Source organism: Lepisma saccharinum, chromosome 2, assembly GCF_977018435.1.
Source record: "Lepisma saccharinum chromosome 2, izLepSacc3.1, whole genome shotgun sequence".
NCBI classification, from domain to species: domain Eukaryota; kingdom Metazoa; phylum Arthropoda; class Insecta; order Zygentoma; family Lepismatidae; genus Lepisma; species Lepisma saccharinum.
Genome location: NC_139230.1, coordinates 114,116,981 through 114,137,446, shown reverse-complemented (window position 1 = coordinate 114,137,446; position 20,466 = coordinate 114,116,981). Strand labels below are relative to the sequence as shown.

At 37.7% G+C, this 20,466-nt stretch overlaps 1 protein-coding gene across 1 annotated transcript in view; it reads left to right on the top strand.

Moving 5' to 3' along the window:
* LOC145984124 (uncharacterized) overlaps nucleotides 1–7,397 on the top strand; it is a 928,179-nt gene extending 920,782 nt beyond the window's left edge. Inside the window, exon 34 of the mRNA XM_083117559.1 lies at nucleotides 2,476–7,397. Within this exon, the coding sequence (XP_082973685.1) occupies nucleotides 2,476–2,507 (32 nt within the window). The 3' untranslated portion in view covers nucleotides 2,508–7,397. The remainder of the gene's footprint in view (nucleotides 1–2,475) is intronic.
* The last annotated feature ends 13,069 nt before the right edge of the window (nucleotides 7,398–20,466 follow it).

Genomic DNA, 20,466 nt, shown 5'->3' with positions numbered 1-20,466 from the left:
AACTGCTTCCCATATATACCATATATATGTGTATATATTGCATGTATGTATGTATATACATGCACTTATATACATTGTGCATGTGTGTATATGAATTGTGAATGTGAAGTGAAAGTGTTACATACAAGTTCTTGAGTTTGATCCTATGCTTATCATTGGCAAAATGCCACCACTGTTTAAGACCTCACTCAATCTATCAGGTTTCCATTTTTAGTAGCTGTTCAATTATGGAGAACTCCTTCATGCATCACCCAAAGAAAAGCCATTTGATAGGCCTTGGCCTTCAATAGCCTGTTCTACCACAGGGTTTAGTTTTTTTTAAATTTGATCTCTATTAACTAACATAACAGAAAGTTTTTAGGTTATATTGCATATTTATAATATGGGTGCATGAACAATTTGATATTTTTCAGATTACTGGAGAGTGGGTAATTTTGTGGACATTTATTTGTCCAATATATTTTATACTTTGCTACTTGTTTGCAAGTGTGAGTGTAAATGATTACTTGATAGAATTCATTAGCCAGGATTAGTACCCAAAACCTCAATTTCATAGCACAAATAAATTTATATTGAAATCTGACTACTAGTTTTTGAAGGATTCACCTTCTAATAAACACTTCAGTTTGAAAATAAAGGATCATTTTAAATAATTTCAGATTATATTACTGTTATTCCTTGTTATGTAATCCATGTATACACTACTTCTGCTATTTGACTCTTTTGTTATTGGTTCACATTAGGCACCTAAGTTGTCAACTTTGGAACCTAAATGTCAAAATCTGGTTTCAAATGTTGGTTCATTTCCTAGTGTAGGCACATTACATGGGGCACATTGGTGTGGATTTCATTTTAAACTGCAGGTCTATTTTCGATTAGTCTATCAGACCATAAAGTGAACCAAAACAAAGTTCTATGTAAATAGTCAGGGGGTGAGGGACATGCAATGCTATGAACCTCAAGCCTCCCCATATATAAATCTGGGTCTAAACAGCTTGCGTGTATACGTGAGGGTAAAATAATAATTTTGTATAATAATTTGTCACCATGATATTCTACATATGGCCAATCTAGAATATGCTATGTGAATCCATTACTAAATTTGGCGACGAAGCTTAGCATGGCTGGCATGGTAGGCTGAAAAGCCCCTTATATCCATGTGCTAAACTGTTATTAACACCTGTGCATTCTGTATGGTCTAGAGATTGTAATAATTTAGTAAAAATAACACCAATTTGACATTGTTTCTGTGTTAGTAGATATAAATGTAAGACTACGGTATAAAAGATGATTTATCTCTACTGATAATTACATCTTCAAAAGAATGCCCATCTACATGATTTTTCACTGAGAAAATACATAGATAAAACATTCTCAATTTATTTCCAAGTAGTAAATAACTTTTTTAAAAAAATTAAGTACTGGCCAACTGGTGGATCCTAAAACGAACCCTTAACCTGTCAAGTCAATCCACCAGTGGTACTTAATTCATGCTCATGGCAGTAAGACATGCTAACATGTGACTTCACCTCACAATAATTGCAATTCATTTGGTCATGTTCTATGTTTCAAAACATCAACTGATGCTCTAGCTCTTCTTGAACTTTCCTAGACCGCGGACTCCCTTCAGAGATCACTCACCCTCACGGGCCGTAAATTTGTATAATTTTTGTTCTCTCATAATTCATTCTTAACATTAAAGAGTAAATACTCTTGTCTTAGTATTTTTCCGAACCTTTGTGGAACACTGGGAGGGTTTTGTGGACCCCCTGGCGGTCCATGGACCACAGTTGAAGAACCGCTGCTCTAGCTCATTTATGAAGATAGTCATTATAAAAAACCCTCGCTTTTTTCCCTGCCAATCTTTGCACCATATATTAGAAATTATAAACTAATGCTTTTGGATAAAGTGCATTCAATTGTAAATAATTTAGAGCATGACAGATTCATGTCTCTTGTTCAATGACTTGTGTGCATACAGTGTGTCTGTAAGATCCTTAATTATGTACTTCTATTTTAAGATCATGTGAAACTGAATTTTATGACAACTTCATACTCAATATAAAAAGCTTCTAATGATAGATAACTCAATTTTGTGCAATGTGCACAAAACAAACAGATGACCTCTGAATGAGAAGTGTGCACAGTGTTGATATAAATTCATCTCTGTAATGTATTTTGGGATGGAATAGAAACTTGATTAATAAATTTATATTAATGCTTTATTTTAATTTTAAAATACACATTTAATCAGATTTTTCCACTCATAAAAGAAATGAGTTTGTTCCATTGTTACAATTTGTTGGTAGGACCAAATGTCTTAATCATATTATAATAAAGGTCATTCTTGCACAATGTTCACCATCATCGATAGAATGGTTTGCAATAGAGATTAATATTATTGACAAAAGTATTGACAATATAAATTTACTATGTGAATGTTTATAGTTATTCATTATTATTCCATCTTTCTAGGACAGACTTGTGAGAAGACCCTGTTCCTGTAGGAGTCACATGTGCTTAACTTCAAGTGTCTCCACAGATTTTTTTTATACATATCAAAACTCTTTCTTTCTTTTTTTACTACAAAGGGGATAAATCAAATTTGCTCATGTATGGTTTAAATAGTTTAAGCCCGATGCCTCTTTCATGTCGTGTGAAATTATATTTTTAATAATTACGAATATTGCAGCCACAGCATATGAGAACAGGATAGTTAAATTTTGTTCTAGTTCCCAGTGATCTGAATCAAGTATTGTTGGCAAATGGCTGTGGAGGAGCAAAGTGTTAATAAATTACCGGTAAAAGATCTTCAGTAAATATCTAAGGCATAGGTTCAGGATCAATACAGGGTTTCCTGTGCCTATTCTATTTTCTATATCATCACAACATCTATCACTTATTATTTATGCTGTAGAGGTAGTTTTTAATATATATATATATATGCATGTTCAAGACTTTGATTAATTCTTAAAATGTACTACATTGGGTAGCACATTTTGTTTTTGTTCGAATTTTCTTATGAACACAAAGAGTTGTTCACCTGTTTAACTTGAAAAAAATACATAATTCACTTTGTATATGACTTTTCTGGAATTACTTTCACAATATCCTTTAAAATAAATAGTGAATTATTACTTTGTTAAAGATAGATTTTCACAACTAGTCAGCTGAATGTGAAAAAGTACTTGTTTTAGGTCATACAGCACAAAATGCCTGTTTAATGAATATCAATAGATAGTTATTGTTAGCATGAACTAGCATACATGCAAGAAACTGTGGCTGTCTAAAATTTTGGGATCAATGATATTTAACTATTATGCTTATCTATAGCATGAATATGATAAATAACAGATGATTTGAAAAAGAAATAAGTAAAAAAGAACTTGATTCTGTCTTTTAATATCATGACAGAACATTGTACACAATCAAGTTAACACACACAAAAGACAAGTTGAAGTGAATGAAGAAAAATAAGATGTTAATGCAGAATAAATATAGTATAAGTGCAAATTATGAACATAATTTTTAAGTCTGCTATTTTTAATGTATCTAGTTTTCATTTAAATGTAGTAATTTTGTATGAGCATTTATCTTTGAATGTGTATATGTGTGTGTGTGTAGAAGTATAATAAAGAAAGCTCTCTGGAACTTGGAAAATTTGAAGAGAATGATAATCATAAATTGAAAATTTTTATATTTTTACTTGTTGCACCTCTAGTAAAGTATATATTTTGAGCAGGTCACTGGGAAGGAAATACAGTTTATTTTGTCACTGCCAATAGTTTCCACACATAGACACGAGTCTGCTTCAGGGTACCATGTTAGACATAGCTGTAGATTCCACGCTCAGTTTCATATCCTGTCAGGTGCTTGTGTTTAAAATATTCTATTGGAAACTGGCATCAGGGAAATCTTTGTGCCTACATGTGGACCCTGTAAAGTGTGCCTGCAAGTGAAATGAGTGTTTTGGAATCTAAAATCACTGCTTACAGAAAGAGAGACTGAACAAATGAGTTACTGCTGTTGTATTTCATTACTATTCCTACATGAAATCATGGAAAGAATTACTATTCAGTATTATATAAAATGCCATATGCCTATGTGATTATATGAAAAAAAAATTGCAGAACATTTGCCTCCAACTGAAATGTATTGGTCTCCTCTAGGTGGATTTTCACAAAGTTGAGATCAATGGCCAAGAACTATACATTCCAAGGGACTCCTAGCTCAGTGCATCATATATAACTATCTACTATACTGTTCCTTTTGTCTATTTGTGAAGTAATTTTATCTTTGTTGAAAAATTACCATACCATGCTGTTTTAAAAATAATCTTGTCCATTTTAGCAGTTTTCTAAATGTAAATTCAGTGTCACTCTGTACAATTTAATTACACACTGGGAGTGAAGAGTTTTGCAATTACAATGTTTGGTTTTCACTGGGTAGAAGTTTTGCTTCTGTGATCAAAATGTAAAAATATTTATTGTGGCAATACAGAGAAAGATATACTGTTGTAATGGAATAGGAAACTCTCAATAGTCTATTTAATTTTTAAAGAAAAATGTATACAAATGTAAGTTTATTAAAATATTTAGGACTTTGTCAAATGTTGCAATTATCAGGAAAAATGTATATAGTACAACGATTTAGCTATAGTGTGAAGGCAGTATGTGACAATAAGACAATTTATAATGGAGATTTGAAGAATGCAGTTTTAGTAGTAGCATTAATGTTTTCAGAAATTATATTTGCTTATAAGTCTACTTTATTGCATGATTCTTTTTCAGCCTACCAGCTTCTAGTTTATCAATAAAGTGCAAATGCATTACAGTACCTAATTAACAATCAAAATGAAACAAGACTGAAAAATTAGTGTTAAGAAAGAATGAAATCTTTTTTACCATATTGAAATGAAATGAAAATGAATAAAAGTAAATGAGTGATAACTTTGTCTTAAGCTTTGTTCATATTGTGGTAACTTACATTAGGGAAGAATCATAAATAGTGCATAACATGCAGAATTAGAGTGTAGAAACAAATAATTAATAATCTCAGTTACACAATTGAGATACAGTTTTTTCCACAAGGGTAATTGAGAAATAAACCAGAATGTTTGGCTTTTAGCATATTTGCCATTTATATATATACGTATACACACTTCAAGTTCTACCATGTAGCAACTTTTGATTAAGTGAATAGTATTTACATCACATAACAAAGAAAATAAATTAGGCAAAGTATACCATACCCTTAGCACACTAACCAGCACCTTGTTCAATGATGTGAAAACTTACATTACCACCACAGAAAAATGTGGTTTTTTTATTTGTTTTTGTAATAATTAATATTTACTTCTTCCTCTTCACATATATTGCAGAGATGTAATTAGAAATTCTTAGAAATTTTTCTACTTATTTTTGCAAACATTTAGTTCTGCTATTAAAACAACACTTTTAAACTTAAATTGGAAAAGAGCTACACAACAACATTCTAAATATTGTAAAAACAATCCATGTATCACAATAGATTCTACCAGTAATGTTGAATATTGAATAATACTAAACAAGTGCACAAACATGTGTAAATTGATTGCATACATTACATCTTGATTAGGGTTGAGTCAATACCAACATTGTATTTGTTAGAGCACTCACAGCAGTATTGATTCAATAAAATGGAAATAAGGACATACCTGTGACAGTTAAAAACTAAATAAAAATCCATAATTTATACTTGAAAAACAAGGATCTTCATCAGGAGAAATTTTAAAATATGGGCGATAAAATCTCAAGATGGTGGGAGGTTAATAGAGGCAGCAAGAAACTAAAGAATGTTTAGATATGGTAAAATGTGTTGTAGGAATCAGAAGTTTGTGCATATCACAAGTAGCCTTGGGTGGAATGCAGCCCAGGTTACAAGATTTTTAAATGGTTCATAACCTTGGTAATTTTAAACATTTCATTAACTACTCTTTATGACACTGAGACACTTGTTGTTTACAATACCTTAGACATAGTTAATGTGCATTCCCAATTTCTCAAGAATTAAGCTTGCTTCATACACTCTTCTGCATTACTTTTATCATAATTTTTACCATATTGTGTTGGTTTGGTTGAATTGTTGTTTTAAGGACACTTAATGCACAGATAGGCTAATTGGGACTGGACTTAGAGTTTAAAGTGGGATCTGAACCACTGTGCAATGTGCCACCACTGGGAATCAAACCTGGGACCCCTTGATTACAAGGCGATGCCATTACCAACATGCCATCAGGGAGGCCTTTCCCATATTGTGATCCTCTGTTAGTAGATGCTCACTAAGTCCTGTAGCCCACTTATTGTTTCGAACTTCTGATTCACTCCAACAGATTGTACCTTATGCAATGTATTTTCTTATTGACTTGCTTGCTTCCATTCACCTCCACCCTCCCCAGCTTTTATCACCAATTAAAAAAAAATACTGATGGAGATCTTCATTTGTAAGAACTAAACATTGTACTTTTATGTAATTTTTAACTTCCAGTACAATTTTATTTCTGTTTTATTAATATGAGTTTAGTATTGATTCAAACTAGTATCGGTTCAGCCCCAATTTAGATCTGCGAAAAACAAAAAAAAATGATTCATACCACTATTTCCTTTCATTTGTATGATTTTCATTTTATTCTTATGATACATAAATAATGAAACTTGACATTATTAAGAAGCAGGATGCATATTTTGTAGAAATGCAGGATGCAGCAGATATTTAAAGTCATCAATACAACAGGTGTCTGCAAACCCTTCTAAATCAAAGCTGAAATACTAGATATACTAAAGTAACACTTTATCTTAAATATTCTGAGAGTGTTGATACAACTTTATGTGTTTGATTAAAAATAGCTTTCTTCTCGTTTACAGTAAGTTTTCGTAAGCTTTCTGTGTGCAGTAAATGAACGTTTTGTTAACTTTCTGTTTTACTTGAGATAATTGAGAGTTTCCTGTAATACATAATAAGCTCAGACAGAAACAATAACTTTTCTGGAATAGGGGAAATAGCTGCACAGAAGATTGCTTTATATAATTTTTACTGAACAATAATGCTGAATTGGACATTAGGAATATGGCCAATGAAAATGTTGGTATAAGTGCTTTGTTGTTATCTACAGCTATCATCCAACTACATCTTGCTTCTGATGATAGTTCATTGTTGTACATTTCAAATAAAAACTCTGTTCCTTTATTCTACTAATTAATGAGTGAAATATTAATGCCATCGTCACTCACAACTAATCACTCTACAAGTGGTCAGTCTGATTGTTGGACATTGTGTCATATTATTGCATCCTATAAAGGGTGTGATACTGACGAACTTTGATGTAAAAATTAGAATGTATTGTAAATTTAATTTTTAAGAAACACAAATAAATATGATTATTACATACATTGTACAATGTTTTTGTTATCAATGTCTCCTTCTATAGCTACACAGATGTAAAGTTAAATTAAATACATGAGGGTATGCTGAAAAGTAATGCCCCCTATTCTATTTTTTCATTCTTTTGTTTTGGTGTAAATGTATCTTGGATTTTGAGCAACCATGCATTGTACTCATCAGAATTTCCCACTTCTCCATTGCATGTTTCAATCTTCTATCGCCAGGGGGTGCTGAACTATAGCGAGGAAAATGGCAACACATAACCATACTATGTCAGTGCACCTGAAGCAGTGTGCGGTGATCGAGTTTCTAACTGCAGAAAATGTGCCCAAATTGACATTCATCGGAGAATAAATGCTTTTTATGGGGATGAATGTGTAGACGTCAGTACTGTATGCTGTTGGGCTGTTCTTGTTCATAATGGAAACCCCAGCCAAGATACTCTCAATGTATGTGACAAAGAATGGAGTGGAAGGCTGCATGCTGCAACCAATGAAGGTCATCAGAATGACTCTCTATTGAGTCACTGAACTCATTAGAGAGGACCATCACATAACCCAGGCAGAGCTTGCATTCAAGTGTGGCATGTCATGGGAGCAAGTGCAGGCGATAATCGCAGATCTGGGATACCGAAAGCTTTGTGCATGGTGGGTGCCTCAGAAGTTCACTCCTGACATGAAACAGAAGAGACTGGACATTCGCCAACAGTTGCTGATGAATTGGAGATGAGCTAAGGTGTCATCCTCCCACCAGAAATGTGGTCTATACCGTAACACAGATGCAGAAGGAAAACTCTCTGCTTCACCAAGACACGTATTGTGCAGCATAGCAAGAAGGTTGGCTATTCCCGTATCCAATTCCAGAGCACTCATGTTTGGTTTGTCGAGTAAGAGTTTACTCAAACTGGTCTTCACTGTCCACACATACCTTTCTGCAAGATCATTACTGGGACAATGGTATGGTGGAGATGTCACATGAGAAATGCCGTACTTCTGGCAAAAATGTTGGTACTCGAGTGATGTGAAAGTGGGGCTGTTATCAGAGACTATGATTTTAGGTACACCTAAGATCCAGCATGCCGTCTCCTTTGTATCTAGTGTGTGGACTGGCCACACACGTCTGCCCACTTGCTGCATGCATCAACAACAATGAGAAATATGTGTCCCACAAGAAAGAAATGATCTACGTGCCACCTATCCAAAACTGTGGAAGCAGGAGGCCACGTAGAGGACGGTCCACTCCGAGCCATCAGTGCATTTGCTCTGCACGTGGAGCAACGTGCTATGAATTCCGTAATATGTGCTGAAATCTTTGGCCACCAAAATCTAGATCGACACAATTCTTTCATATGTGACAATCACATAAATAATTGAGTATCTTATTCTGAAGTTTAAACGGGGTTATGAATCTGCCCATCCATAATAAACATCCCTGTTCAAATGTGATTTGTTTCCTCTTCTCGAAATAAGGCCACTCTGTATCTGTTCAGCCTTCAATCTCTCCAGCCATCAAGTAGTAACAAACAAAATTACGGTAGATAAAGAGGCATCTTCTTTAGTGGATAATATCTAATATCATATCCACAGATACTGTGGCAATGCCTGAACTTGTGGCAATGTCTGAATCTGTAGCAGCTCCTGAACTTGCAACATCTCCTGAGACTGTGGTAGCATTAGAAAATGAAATGTTGTTGGTAAATAATAACCCTTAACCGGTGATGACCCATTTTGTGTCGTAGACAGTGACGTGGAGTCTCACAGACTCCTGTATAATAGTTTGATACCTGTCAAGCCTGGTTCTTTTCTGATATAAACAGCAATTGCTAAGGTCTTTCTTACTTATTCATGAATATGTTCTGCGCTAATTTGATAAAAAATAGTAACAGGTGCATTTGTGACATAGCATACTGTAAGGAGAGGTAATTGAAAAAGAAACAAATTTAGGTAAATGATTTTGTTATATATCAAATAATCAAGAAGGATAAGAAAAGTAAACATTGATATCCTGTTAGACTAATCAAAGAACAACTTATTTTTAGAAAAAACAAAACTATAATGTCAAGCATGACAAAAACCACAATACATAAAAATTAACAAGAAAAGTTAGTCATTTTTTTTGCATCACACTCTTTGCTTTGACTGATTTGATGTTTTAATTTCAGTTTAAAGTGGGATCCGAACCACTATGTGCCTCCACCGGGTATTAAACCTGGGACCCCTTGATTACAAGGCAACGATGCTACCACTGCGCCATTGGGGAGGCCACACTCTTTGCAAATTTTGTAACTGCAAGTCAAACAAATTGGCTTTTTGCACTCGCAATCAAGAAGAATAAGAAAAGTAAACATTAGACTAATCAAAGAACAACTTATTTTTAGAAAAAACAAAACTATAATGTCAAGCATGACAAAAACTTTTATTTCACTGTCGGAATCACCACCTGCATCACTGTCTTCAGATTCTAGGCTGTTATACCAAGCCAGGATCACTGTCTTCAGATTCTAGGCTGTTATACCAAGCCAGGATCTGTTACAAGAACGCTACATGACGTACTTGCTCTAGAAGCCATTCTAAATTAACCAAATGCAAATGCAACCAATTCGCAAAACACTACGTTAACGCTGACGTAGAGTCTCACAGACTCCAACCGCCTGTTTTCGACAAAATGGCTGAAGGAACAATGCGGCTAAGAACATGTAGACCCACTATCCCCACTCCTAGGAAGGTACTAGGTCACGTGTTGCTGGCATTGAAACCATTTAAGAGTTATTGAAACAATTTCTTCTTGAAGAGTCTCCCAGACTCCAAGTCACTGGTTACGGGATAATCTTCCCCAGGAAAAGTTGATAACATCTAACCACAATATTCCTATGAGTGGATATGTTAAAGGCTCTTTGCATAAGATACCAGGCTCTTTGCGTAAGATACCAGGTAATGAAAACTGTTGATTATTTAAATCAAGTACAACTGTAGATTGCCCCACTAAATGTACATAACCATCAATGACTCCTTTCAGCCTGATAGTTGTGGTAGAAATAGTACATTCCAGGAACTGTTGTTCGAAATGTCGTACATTGGAAATGGTAATAGCTGAGTCAGTATCTATCTCACATTTGGTAACCTGTGAATTTATAGATATGTTAATTATGTAATTTTCAGAAGAAAATACATTGCTTTCTGAACGTCGCAAAGAAGTTGCCAAACGTAAAGTTTAACCAGCTAATACAGTGTGTTGACTGATCGCTTCTACTTTGAGATGAGTTAGAGTGAGTGCTGTTAGGTTACCTGGAAGCTCCTCATCAACAGATACACTGGGTGAATGCTCTTTCGATGCTTTCTTCATAGTTTGATTATCTTTATTCTTTTGTTTCTTTCTGCATTTACTGCTCCAATGTCCTTCGCATTTACAATAGTTACAGATCGAATTCCATGCTGGACATCATCCTTGTACATGAGATTTAGTACAATTTCCACCCTGTCTAATGTAAGTGTGATATACATACGAATTTGTATGGTTAGGGTCGGAGAATAATCTCACCTCACGTTCTAGCATTTAAAGCTGTAAAGCTAATTCCTGGCATTTCGCAAAAGTTAAATCACTTTCTGATATTAACCTTTTGCGTGTCATATGAGACTGCAAACCTGTAGTAACTTGTTCCACAAGAGCTTCCTCAAGGCATTGATTATACATGCACTTTGAAGCTTGCGGGAACTGAGAAACCAATTCTCCTTGTACTTGTATGCATTTTCTGAATTTAACCTCTACGTGAACTTCTTTACTTAAGGCCTGTAATGACGTAGTATCTTTTCTTTAACCCTTAACTAGGCACACGGGGTAAATTTGACCCCCAGGTAGGTATTCTATAACGCCCAGACACTTGTTGGTAGTCCCCGATGCTAGCTTATCTAGTACCTTCCTTAAACATTCTGATTCAACTGTCGACGTCATTTCCTTCATTGTGTGTGTAATTGCAGCAAGGTGAAGCTGTTCCAAAGTTGATGGGGGTCAAATTTACCCCCACACGCCTAGTTACGTATGTGATTTTTTGTTGTTCATTTTTTTAGAACTTTCGCTTACCATGCTTCGTGAGTGAAATATTTTAACAGTTTTTATTTGATCTGTGTTGTGTGACCGTATTTTAAAGTGAATGTTTAATTTTTCTAAGAAATCGTTCAAAAGCTCGTAGTATGAAAGACAGCAGGGGCATATACAGTGGCTGTTGGAGGACATTTCGAACCTAGTTCATCTGAAGTGCTTTAAGATGAATAATAGACTCCAAATCAGATCATTATGTAGAATATCATGTAACTGAGTGAGAACATTATACTAATTCTAACACAAATCATGATGGTGAGAATGATATACCGGATGAAGATGAAACTTATTTCCTGGGAAAAGCCAAAATAACTTGATGGAAAGAAGCTCCCTGCTCATGTTCGAATGTTCACAATAGAAGTATGAGCATTGTTTTACATCTTCTTGGATCACTTGCAACTGCAAAAAATGCCAAATCTGCTATCAAGAATTTTCACTTTTCATAGATGACACTACTGTGAGAATCATTGTGGAAAATACCAATATGTATGTAGAAATTATACGGGGATATTCTGTAAGGGAAAGAAATGCCAAATTTGCCGATGAAGTTTTAAAAACAAGACAAATTTATTTGACATAATATATGATCAAAAAAGATAATACAATGGTCCCGTTTAGTTAGTTGTGTAAAACAATTGAGATTTTGAAAATTGATATGTATTGGAACTTCAATTTTTTTTCAAAGGAAAACGTACTAAAAATATACTGTATATTTGTATTTCTTTAAAAAAATAGATATTTCTAAATTTACACAAATATTTGAAGTGTATACCCTACAAAAGAAATATTTTTTGTATTGTTTATTCCACATTTTCCTCATTATAATAATAATTTGATTTAACTATTGCAAGAAAGGGGAAAATGCAATGTCTGTCCATATTATTTTTTAAAATTAATTGCACCTCTTTTCTATATTAATAAACTACTTTAAGTTCTTGAATATAGTCAATTTAATCGTATAAAAGTATTTTTTGGTGCATATGTATCTTACTTGATTAGAAATAATATTTTATATTTGGGGGCAGCCCCCACGTGCCTACTTAACGTGGTGAAAGAGGTGCGCCTGCTTAAGGGTTAATCATCGTGTATGACAAATGAGAAATATCCTCAGGTTCAGTAACATCGTGCAATACTTTAAAAGCTTCTGGACCCATAACTGCAAGAAGAACAGGAACCCTACTTTCTTCAGAAACATTTTGAGCTACGCACAGTTGCTCAAACCTTAAGACATAAGTGTCATTATACCAATTACTAATGACAAGATGATGGATCCAAGTATCAAAGTGAAATGTTCAACATCGAATGGTATCCATCAACCTTGTGACAAAGAGAAATCTATGTACTCATTTATGGTAATTCCAACCAAATGAACACATTCTGGAAGAACAGAGATGTACAATCTCCATGTAAACAAGTTTAGTTCTGTATATTTATGAACGAAATATGCACTTGTTTTGAAATTGTAGCCACTTACGTACACTGGGCTCATCAAGTACTTCTTTACCCTGCCACACCCAAACCGAGTCCCGGATAAACGAAAAACCATGGTTAAGGTCTCAAGACAGACACACTTCATTATCACACTACTGTAAGGTGCACGTCCATGAGGCGAACACTCCTGGATATCAAAAGCAAATGAAAAAGGTAGCTTTTTTTCTTTATTTTTCCTTACATTCGATGACCTGTAATAAGGAGCAAGTCAATATGCTTACTTTACTTGAGAATGATACTGATGAACGAGCATGGTGTGTTGTGTGTGTGCAAGGGGGGTGGGGTAGGGGGTCAGAGGGACACACACGCGTTGATCGAAATGTAAGACATGCATGTCAAACTCTTGATCCACACTGCTGACTTACATGGTGGAATGGTGAGCAGAGCACACTACGTTGCCAGGGACCCGGGTTTGATTCCCAGCCTCCTGGGTTTGGGTGTTATTTAGGAGTGTCCCATCATCAATTTCACCATATCATCACTCATCCTCATCTTTGTGATCAGCCAAAAGTGGCAGAAAAGCAAAGAAAATAAACAAAAGCAATCAATCAATCAGTCTTATTCCCACCGACCCTTTTCTCATACGTAGCACCAAAAAACAAAGTCTCGACATGAACCCCTCCTGCTTTTTCTTAAACATAACTCAGGTCTTCTAATGGCTATTAATATATTTTTAAAAACAGAAAAATATAGCATGAATGATTTCCCGATTATGTGCATTTCATGAAGAGAAATTTGTAAAAAGTTTATCAAGCAATTAACATTCAGGACTCCCCGATGTTGGAGTGGTAATGTCGTCCCTTGTAAATGAGGGGTTCAGTTTGGATACCCAGTGGAGGTACATAGTGATTTGGGTCCCACTCTAACCTGTAGGTCCAGTCCCGATTAGTCTGTCAGCATAAGAAGTACACTTAAACAACACCCAAACAAACCAATTTATTAAAATTAATACGTGGCTAAATTTGCAATTATTAAGGACATTTTTAAATTACATATAAATAAAGTAACACTAATAATGGATTATAATGCAACCCAACATAAATAATTAATTTTGATTTAATTTTTCTTATTTAGCGTAAAATAAACTTAATCAATCAGTCATTACCTTATTATATTTCTGAAAAAAAAAAAGAGCCTAAAATTTCCAACAGTCGTCCTCCATGGCTGTGTGGTCTAAGATGCTCTGCTTTGATGAGGCGAATGACTTCTGTCTGTAGAACATATCGTGTAACTAGCGAGGAACTCTTAACATTTGCAAACTGATGCCCAAATTATGAGCAAAGAAGTGTGCTCATGTAGAGGATACATTTTTCTACCCAAAGCACAGCATCTCGATCACTTACAAACCTGTCAAATATTCCCTCCTCCCACCCCCTCTACCCCCAATTGTAGGATATGTGAGCCTAACTACTAATTTATTTATTTGATAGCAATTCAAGGAAGCAATGGTATTTACACTCCTCTGTCACTTACAACCAAACAGACAAAAAAAACCTGGTAACATGTTGAATATTTCTTGAAATAGACATTTGAGATGTAACTAATATTTTTAACTGGTTCTGAAAAAAAAACACCCACGCACTCACGCACGCATACATGCATGCAATTGAGTTGGCTCTAATTCCTCTACATTAGTTGTAATAGTAGCAACATATATTTTGTAACAAGCGTATCACGCCGCAGACGTGAATCGAACCTAGGACCCGGGTATCATAAATAAATAAGCTAATCACGTTATAAAAAGGGTCCCGCTGAAGCATTGAAAAAGAGCTTCTTAAAAGCTCATCGCGACAGCGTCCTTCAGCGGAGTTGGAAAAACTCCGCTGACATTGCATTAGAAATGAAATCAGGAATCAGCGTTCTTCCTCAGGATTGCCGTTGCGAGAGGACGCGATCGAAGCAACCGTCGTAACGGCCGATAGTTCGAATTTCACATAAATAGGTCGCGTGAGAAAATCTCATTCTTAGTTGTCTTCCGTCAGTCAGATGAAGTAGTTATTACAAAAGAAATCCGTGTCTAGTTGTTTGCAGTTTACGCGAGAGATCTCCAAAGGCATCGTAAGTTCAGAAAAAGGAGCAAACGAACAATCGGGAAGTTAAAGTTATCGTTAGAATATCGGTCGGCGAAAGTACAGAGTTTGGAGCCCGGAGTTGCTCCCTCGTCCGTTTTGTTTCAGAGTAGGACCACGTCGATCCAAGGACCAGTGGAGAAGAGATCGCCGTAGAACTCCAGGTAACGAACATTCCTTGTCTTTCCTTCCCCTGCCTGTTCAGTCAAAGGTAGTGTTTAAATATATGTCCGTGTGTTCTTACTTACGGGGCTAGTCCCCTTGTAGTTAAGTGTCGACGTGCTCTCCAGAGCTACCCCCTTCCTTTTACAACGTTCCTCTCGCCTAACAAGCGAGTGGCTAAAGGCTGTCATAGCCTATCTACGATCCCCGCTCTTAGACTTTATACGTGGTGGAGATGCGGGGCAACGTAGATAGGCTATGACAGCCTTTAGCCACTCGCTTGTTCGCATTTTTATTCAAGGGCACCCCCAATTTAAAACCACACTGTACACCACTGATGTTGGGTTGTTTTACGCCCTGACCAATGTCTATTTGATCACGTATGACGTCGATACGAATTCCTTTCATCTCCTACATAGAACCCCGACCTGTTAAAATGTTTACGGACGAGTCTGTTAACTTTACGGGCCTGGTTTTTCCGGACTGGACTGACATGACGCTGGCACTACAGCAGTTGAATAATTCCCTTAATCGCGATATTCCACTCCATGATGTTTTAGTTTCCAACCTCCCAGTTACAGTTTTTATTTTAATTTTTTGGAATGCTGCGTTAACAGGATATTTCCTGTATTTCTGTTATCGAACCCGGAACCAACCGGTTTCTTCCGACTAAATTCCGTGGTAACAATCTACATGCTAGTCGCGATACATGTTTTGCGTTTCGCTTACAGTTTTTAGGTTTTAAACCCCTTTTTATATTTATAAGTTTATAGACCCCCCATCATGACTGAACAGGTATCACCTCTTTTGTTTTTACTAACTTCTCTCTCCTACACGCTAACCTATGTTCGTGCCACCTCGCAACCCACTGAGGCCTGGCTTCATTCATGGACTTTCACGGGCGGATCCGGCGCCCCATGAAGGATGGGATTCCAGACTTCCAGAGTGCTCCAGGAGGCGGTGACTTCCCCTTACGTCACGGCCAGAAGACTATCCAGGACTACTACAAAAGAGGTCTCCCCTCTCACAGGACAAAAGTGCATCGTTCAACCCCCTCCACGGCTCATCATGCTAAGCGTCGTGTCCCTGGGCCGCAATCGCCGGAACTTGTCCAGATTTAGCAGACCCCAGTGGTTGTTCGTGGCTGCACTCACCAGGACCCCCGAATGGATTCCCCCGTTCCAGAACAGTAGCAGCCAGATGACCCCCCAAGTGTCATAAGTTCGTCCCCGCGACAACCCCCCCCCCCCCAGGAACGTCCCAGGTGTGTGGCTAACACCTTCCCACAGTGGCTTGTAACCAGATATCACCAGCGGCCCCACCACTACTCTTCAGGTTCCCGAGCCAAGGAGGACCCAGCGCCATCGGAACCCCCCTCCTGAGTCCTTAATTTCGTGACCAGCAACGCCCAGTGTCCCCACATCAGTTCACCAATGTGCTAACGTCACACTTCAGGATTCACGTTGCCGCCGCTGTTCGTCTGTCCACTCCAGGATCTTCACGACGCCCCCCCCCCCTCGTCGAGTGTTCACCATTTGGACCCAGTGCCCATCTCCGCACCACATCTCTCCTCCAAGTGCATTGTCCAGTGTTCCACTTCGACCCCAGTGGACAGCACCTACTTTTGCAGTCAACAGTGTTACCCCCCCCCTTCTTCCAGATTGCCAAGATTCTTCATACATGTTCTTGGGTTCGACACTTGATCCAGGCTTACCCAATATACATCGCGCGCGTTCGTGTGTTCGGGTCTCCTCATCGACCTTCGACCTGCATACGGCCACTTCTTGGTGGACCTCCTCACGCTCACTCATGCGTTCCCTCACGCCGTGCACCGAAATCTGTGAAAATGGACGCTCTACCAGTGCCGTTTTCGCGTGTCTGTTCCTCCTGGAATCCCACTGTACGCGACCCAGAACTTTCTTCCAGGAATAGCCTTTCGGTGACGTTATCCGGACTTATAGGATAACCTTCGTTCCAGTTTCCAGGATCTCAGCTGTGCGTGTGTCGTGTGTGTGTGTATCGCGTCGTCGTGTGCTCATGTGTTCGACTCCCGTCGCCGGATCTGCAAGAACAGTTCGCCGATCTCCATTACTAATGAACGCTCGCCATCGCGATTGCTAATGGAGTATCCTTCAGCCGTGCATAAAGAATGCTAACTAAGTGTCTTTTTTTCTGTTTCCCTCTGACTATATGTCAAAAACACAAATTTGCAGTGTACCATCGGGAAACAGTTTTTTTTCAGACCGGCAGAAAGACTTGAACAATTTGAACGTAAATTTCTGCCACTAATGTTAATACTTTTCAAATTCTGTGTATCAAATCAAAAGACATTGATTTTTTGGGAAGCAAATCATCCCATGTACATATATTAAATATTTCAATTTCACCTTCCTTGTGTAAGATATTTAAAAATATACCATTGCTTGTGAACCCTTCAGGTCTCTACTTTTGTATCTTATTGCATGATTTTTTTTCTTGGGTATTGATACCAAGTTGTTTTTTTTAGTTTTTGTTATAGGTGATATAGACATCCCCCCCGTTAAAGGGGTATAAACAATCTCCGAACGATGCGCAATGGAATTACCCTTGCCCAGGAATCAATGATACATTTTATCTTCCGTGTGCTTACAGTGCTTTCGTGTGCTCCGGTGTCAAGTGCTTCAGCGCGTGCCGAGTGACATGTGATAAATAAGTTCGTCGTCAGCGCTGACACGAGAGATTGCTCTGTCAGCGCCACCCGAGAGTCATAAGACGCACGCCGTCAGTCTCGCGAACCGCAAATCGGTTCAGTATGTAACCCATCGGTTTAGAATTAGGTTCTGCATGATATTATGTTGTGTTTATTTTTTGGTTGTATACCCATTCTTGCCTTTTTGTATGTTCTCTGGTTTTTATTCAAATATACTTGCTTCTATCCTGGACTGGACAGGATGGGTAGCCGCGACATTTTTTTTTTTTTTCAATTTAGGCAGCAGGTCTACACACGAAATTAACTTCCCTCCAGGATGAATAGTCGCACCCATTTTTTTTTATTTTTAAGCAGCAGGTTTTCAAAAAATTAACTTCCCTACGTGAACCTAATTTTTTGCCCCAGAGCGGTGTGCCGTATCACGCCGCAGACGTGAATCAAACCTAGGACCCGGGTATCATAAATAAATAAGCTAATCACGTTATAAAAAGGGTCCCGCTGAAGCATTGAAAAAGAGCTTCTTAAAAGCTCATCGCGACAGCGTCCTTCAGCGGAGTTGGAAAAACTCCGCTGACATTGCATTAGAAATGAAATCAGGAATCAGCGTTCTTCCTCAGGATTGCCGTTGCGAGAGGACGCGATCGAAGCAACCATCGTAACGGCCGATAGTTCGAATTTCACATAAATAGGTCGCGTGAGAAAATCTCATTCTTAGTTGTCTTCCGTCAGTCAGATGAAGTAGTTATTACAAAAGAAATCCGTGTCTAGTTGTTTGCAGTTTACGCGAGAGAGCTCCAAAGGCATCGTAAGTTCAGAAAAAGGAGCAAACGAACAATCGGGAAGTTAAAGTTATCGTTAGAATATCGGTCGGCGAAAGTACAGAGTTTGGAGCCCGGAGTTGCTCCCTCGTCCGTTTTGTTTCAGAGTAGGACCACGTCGATCCAAGGACCAGCGGAGAAGAGATCGCCGTAGAACTCCAGGTAACGAACATTCCTTGTCTTTCCTTCCCCTGCCTGTTCAGTCAAAGGTAGTGTTTAAATATATGTCCGTGTGTTCTTACTTACGGGGCTAGTCCCCTTGTAGTTAAGTGTCGACGTGCTCTCCAGAGCTACCCCCTTCCTTTTACAACGTTCCTCTCGCCTAACAAGCGAGTGGCTAAAGGCTGTCATAGCCTATCTACGATCCCCGCTCTTAGACTTTATACGCAAGATCAACACGTCAAATACTGCTCTTGAACTTACACTAACTCATCTAAGAGATTACATGTGGGCGCGAATGCACACACACATAAAAACACCAGGTAGACACATTTGTCACTGTCACATAGAAATCCTAACTCCCACAGATGCACGTAGATTCATGCCCCATGCTGCATTTGTAAAGCTGCACTTCTTCTCCTAGTATGGTGACATTACAGTGAAATGATCTTGTATTAAACTGTAGATCAGTCACGATTAGTAGATCTGCATGAAGTTTTTCAGGATTAAAAATAAATGGTGTTATATTTGATGTATTGTTGCCGGTGCATATGAAATAAAATCAGAACACATTCATGGTTGGCACACACAAAATTACCTTTGTATATTTGAACATATCTGCAACTGCATCACTAATGTACCAGGTGTCTCACTTGAAGGTAGCCCCGATAATATCCATTTCCTGTTGTAAATATTAATATAGGATTTTGTTGACATTTGTACAAAATGTGACTTAGTCCATGAGGAAGAAAGTAGAGGCAGCAACACTGAGCTCCGTAGCTGTGGAGGAGGAAGGAAGTTGGCAACACGAACAGAGAAGGTTGGGAAATTGTGCTTTCGCAAGGACTATGGCCACCAAGGTCACCAGATTTGACCCCACCTTACTTTTTTCTCTGGGGTCATCTTAAAGAGCTTGTCTACATGAACAAACCATGCACACTGGATGAATTACGGGAGAACATCCGGCGTGAGATCCAGGCGGTGACACCACAGGTTCTGGCAGCCACCTTCAGAAACATGCAACGTCGTGTTCAGTTATGTTTGGAAGCTCAGGGAGAACATTTCCAGCACCTCATGTGACAATAATTTCTGATACATACAGGTATGCCATGTAATGGTTTTGTTTTATTTCCTCTTGAACCTTTTAGTTTCAACCAACATTTTCCAGGGCTACCTTCAAGTGGGACACCCGTTATTTGTATTTTTTGTTATATAGAGTCACTTTTCTACCACTTTTGGCTAACGTGATGATCAGGATGGGTAATCATTAGATGATATTGATGAAGGGACATTCACAAAAAAACATCCATGCACAGGCCGTGAATCGAACCTGGGAACTTCAGTGGCAAGATCTAAAATCGACTACATAAGGCCTTCGGCTATCGAAGGGGAGTCAATGTTTTCAGTTAACAACAGCGAATCTAAACACCCCATTCCCCCTCCTCATTTTGCCTGTATTGATCGTGAACATTCGGTCTTGTTTGCATAGTGTTCAAGCAATGAGCAGGTGGCTGGTGTGTGTGGAAGTGAGGCTCTGAACATGTTTTCTTACTAGCCAGGACTG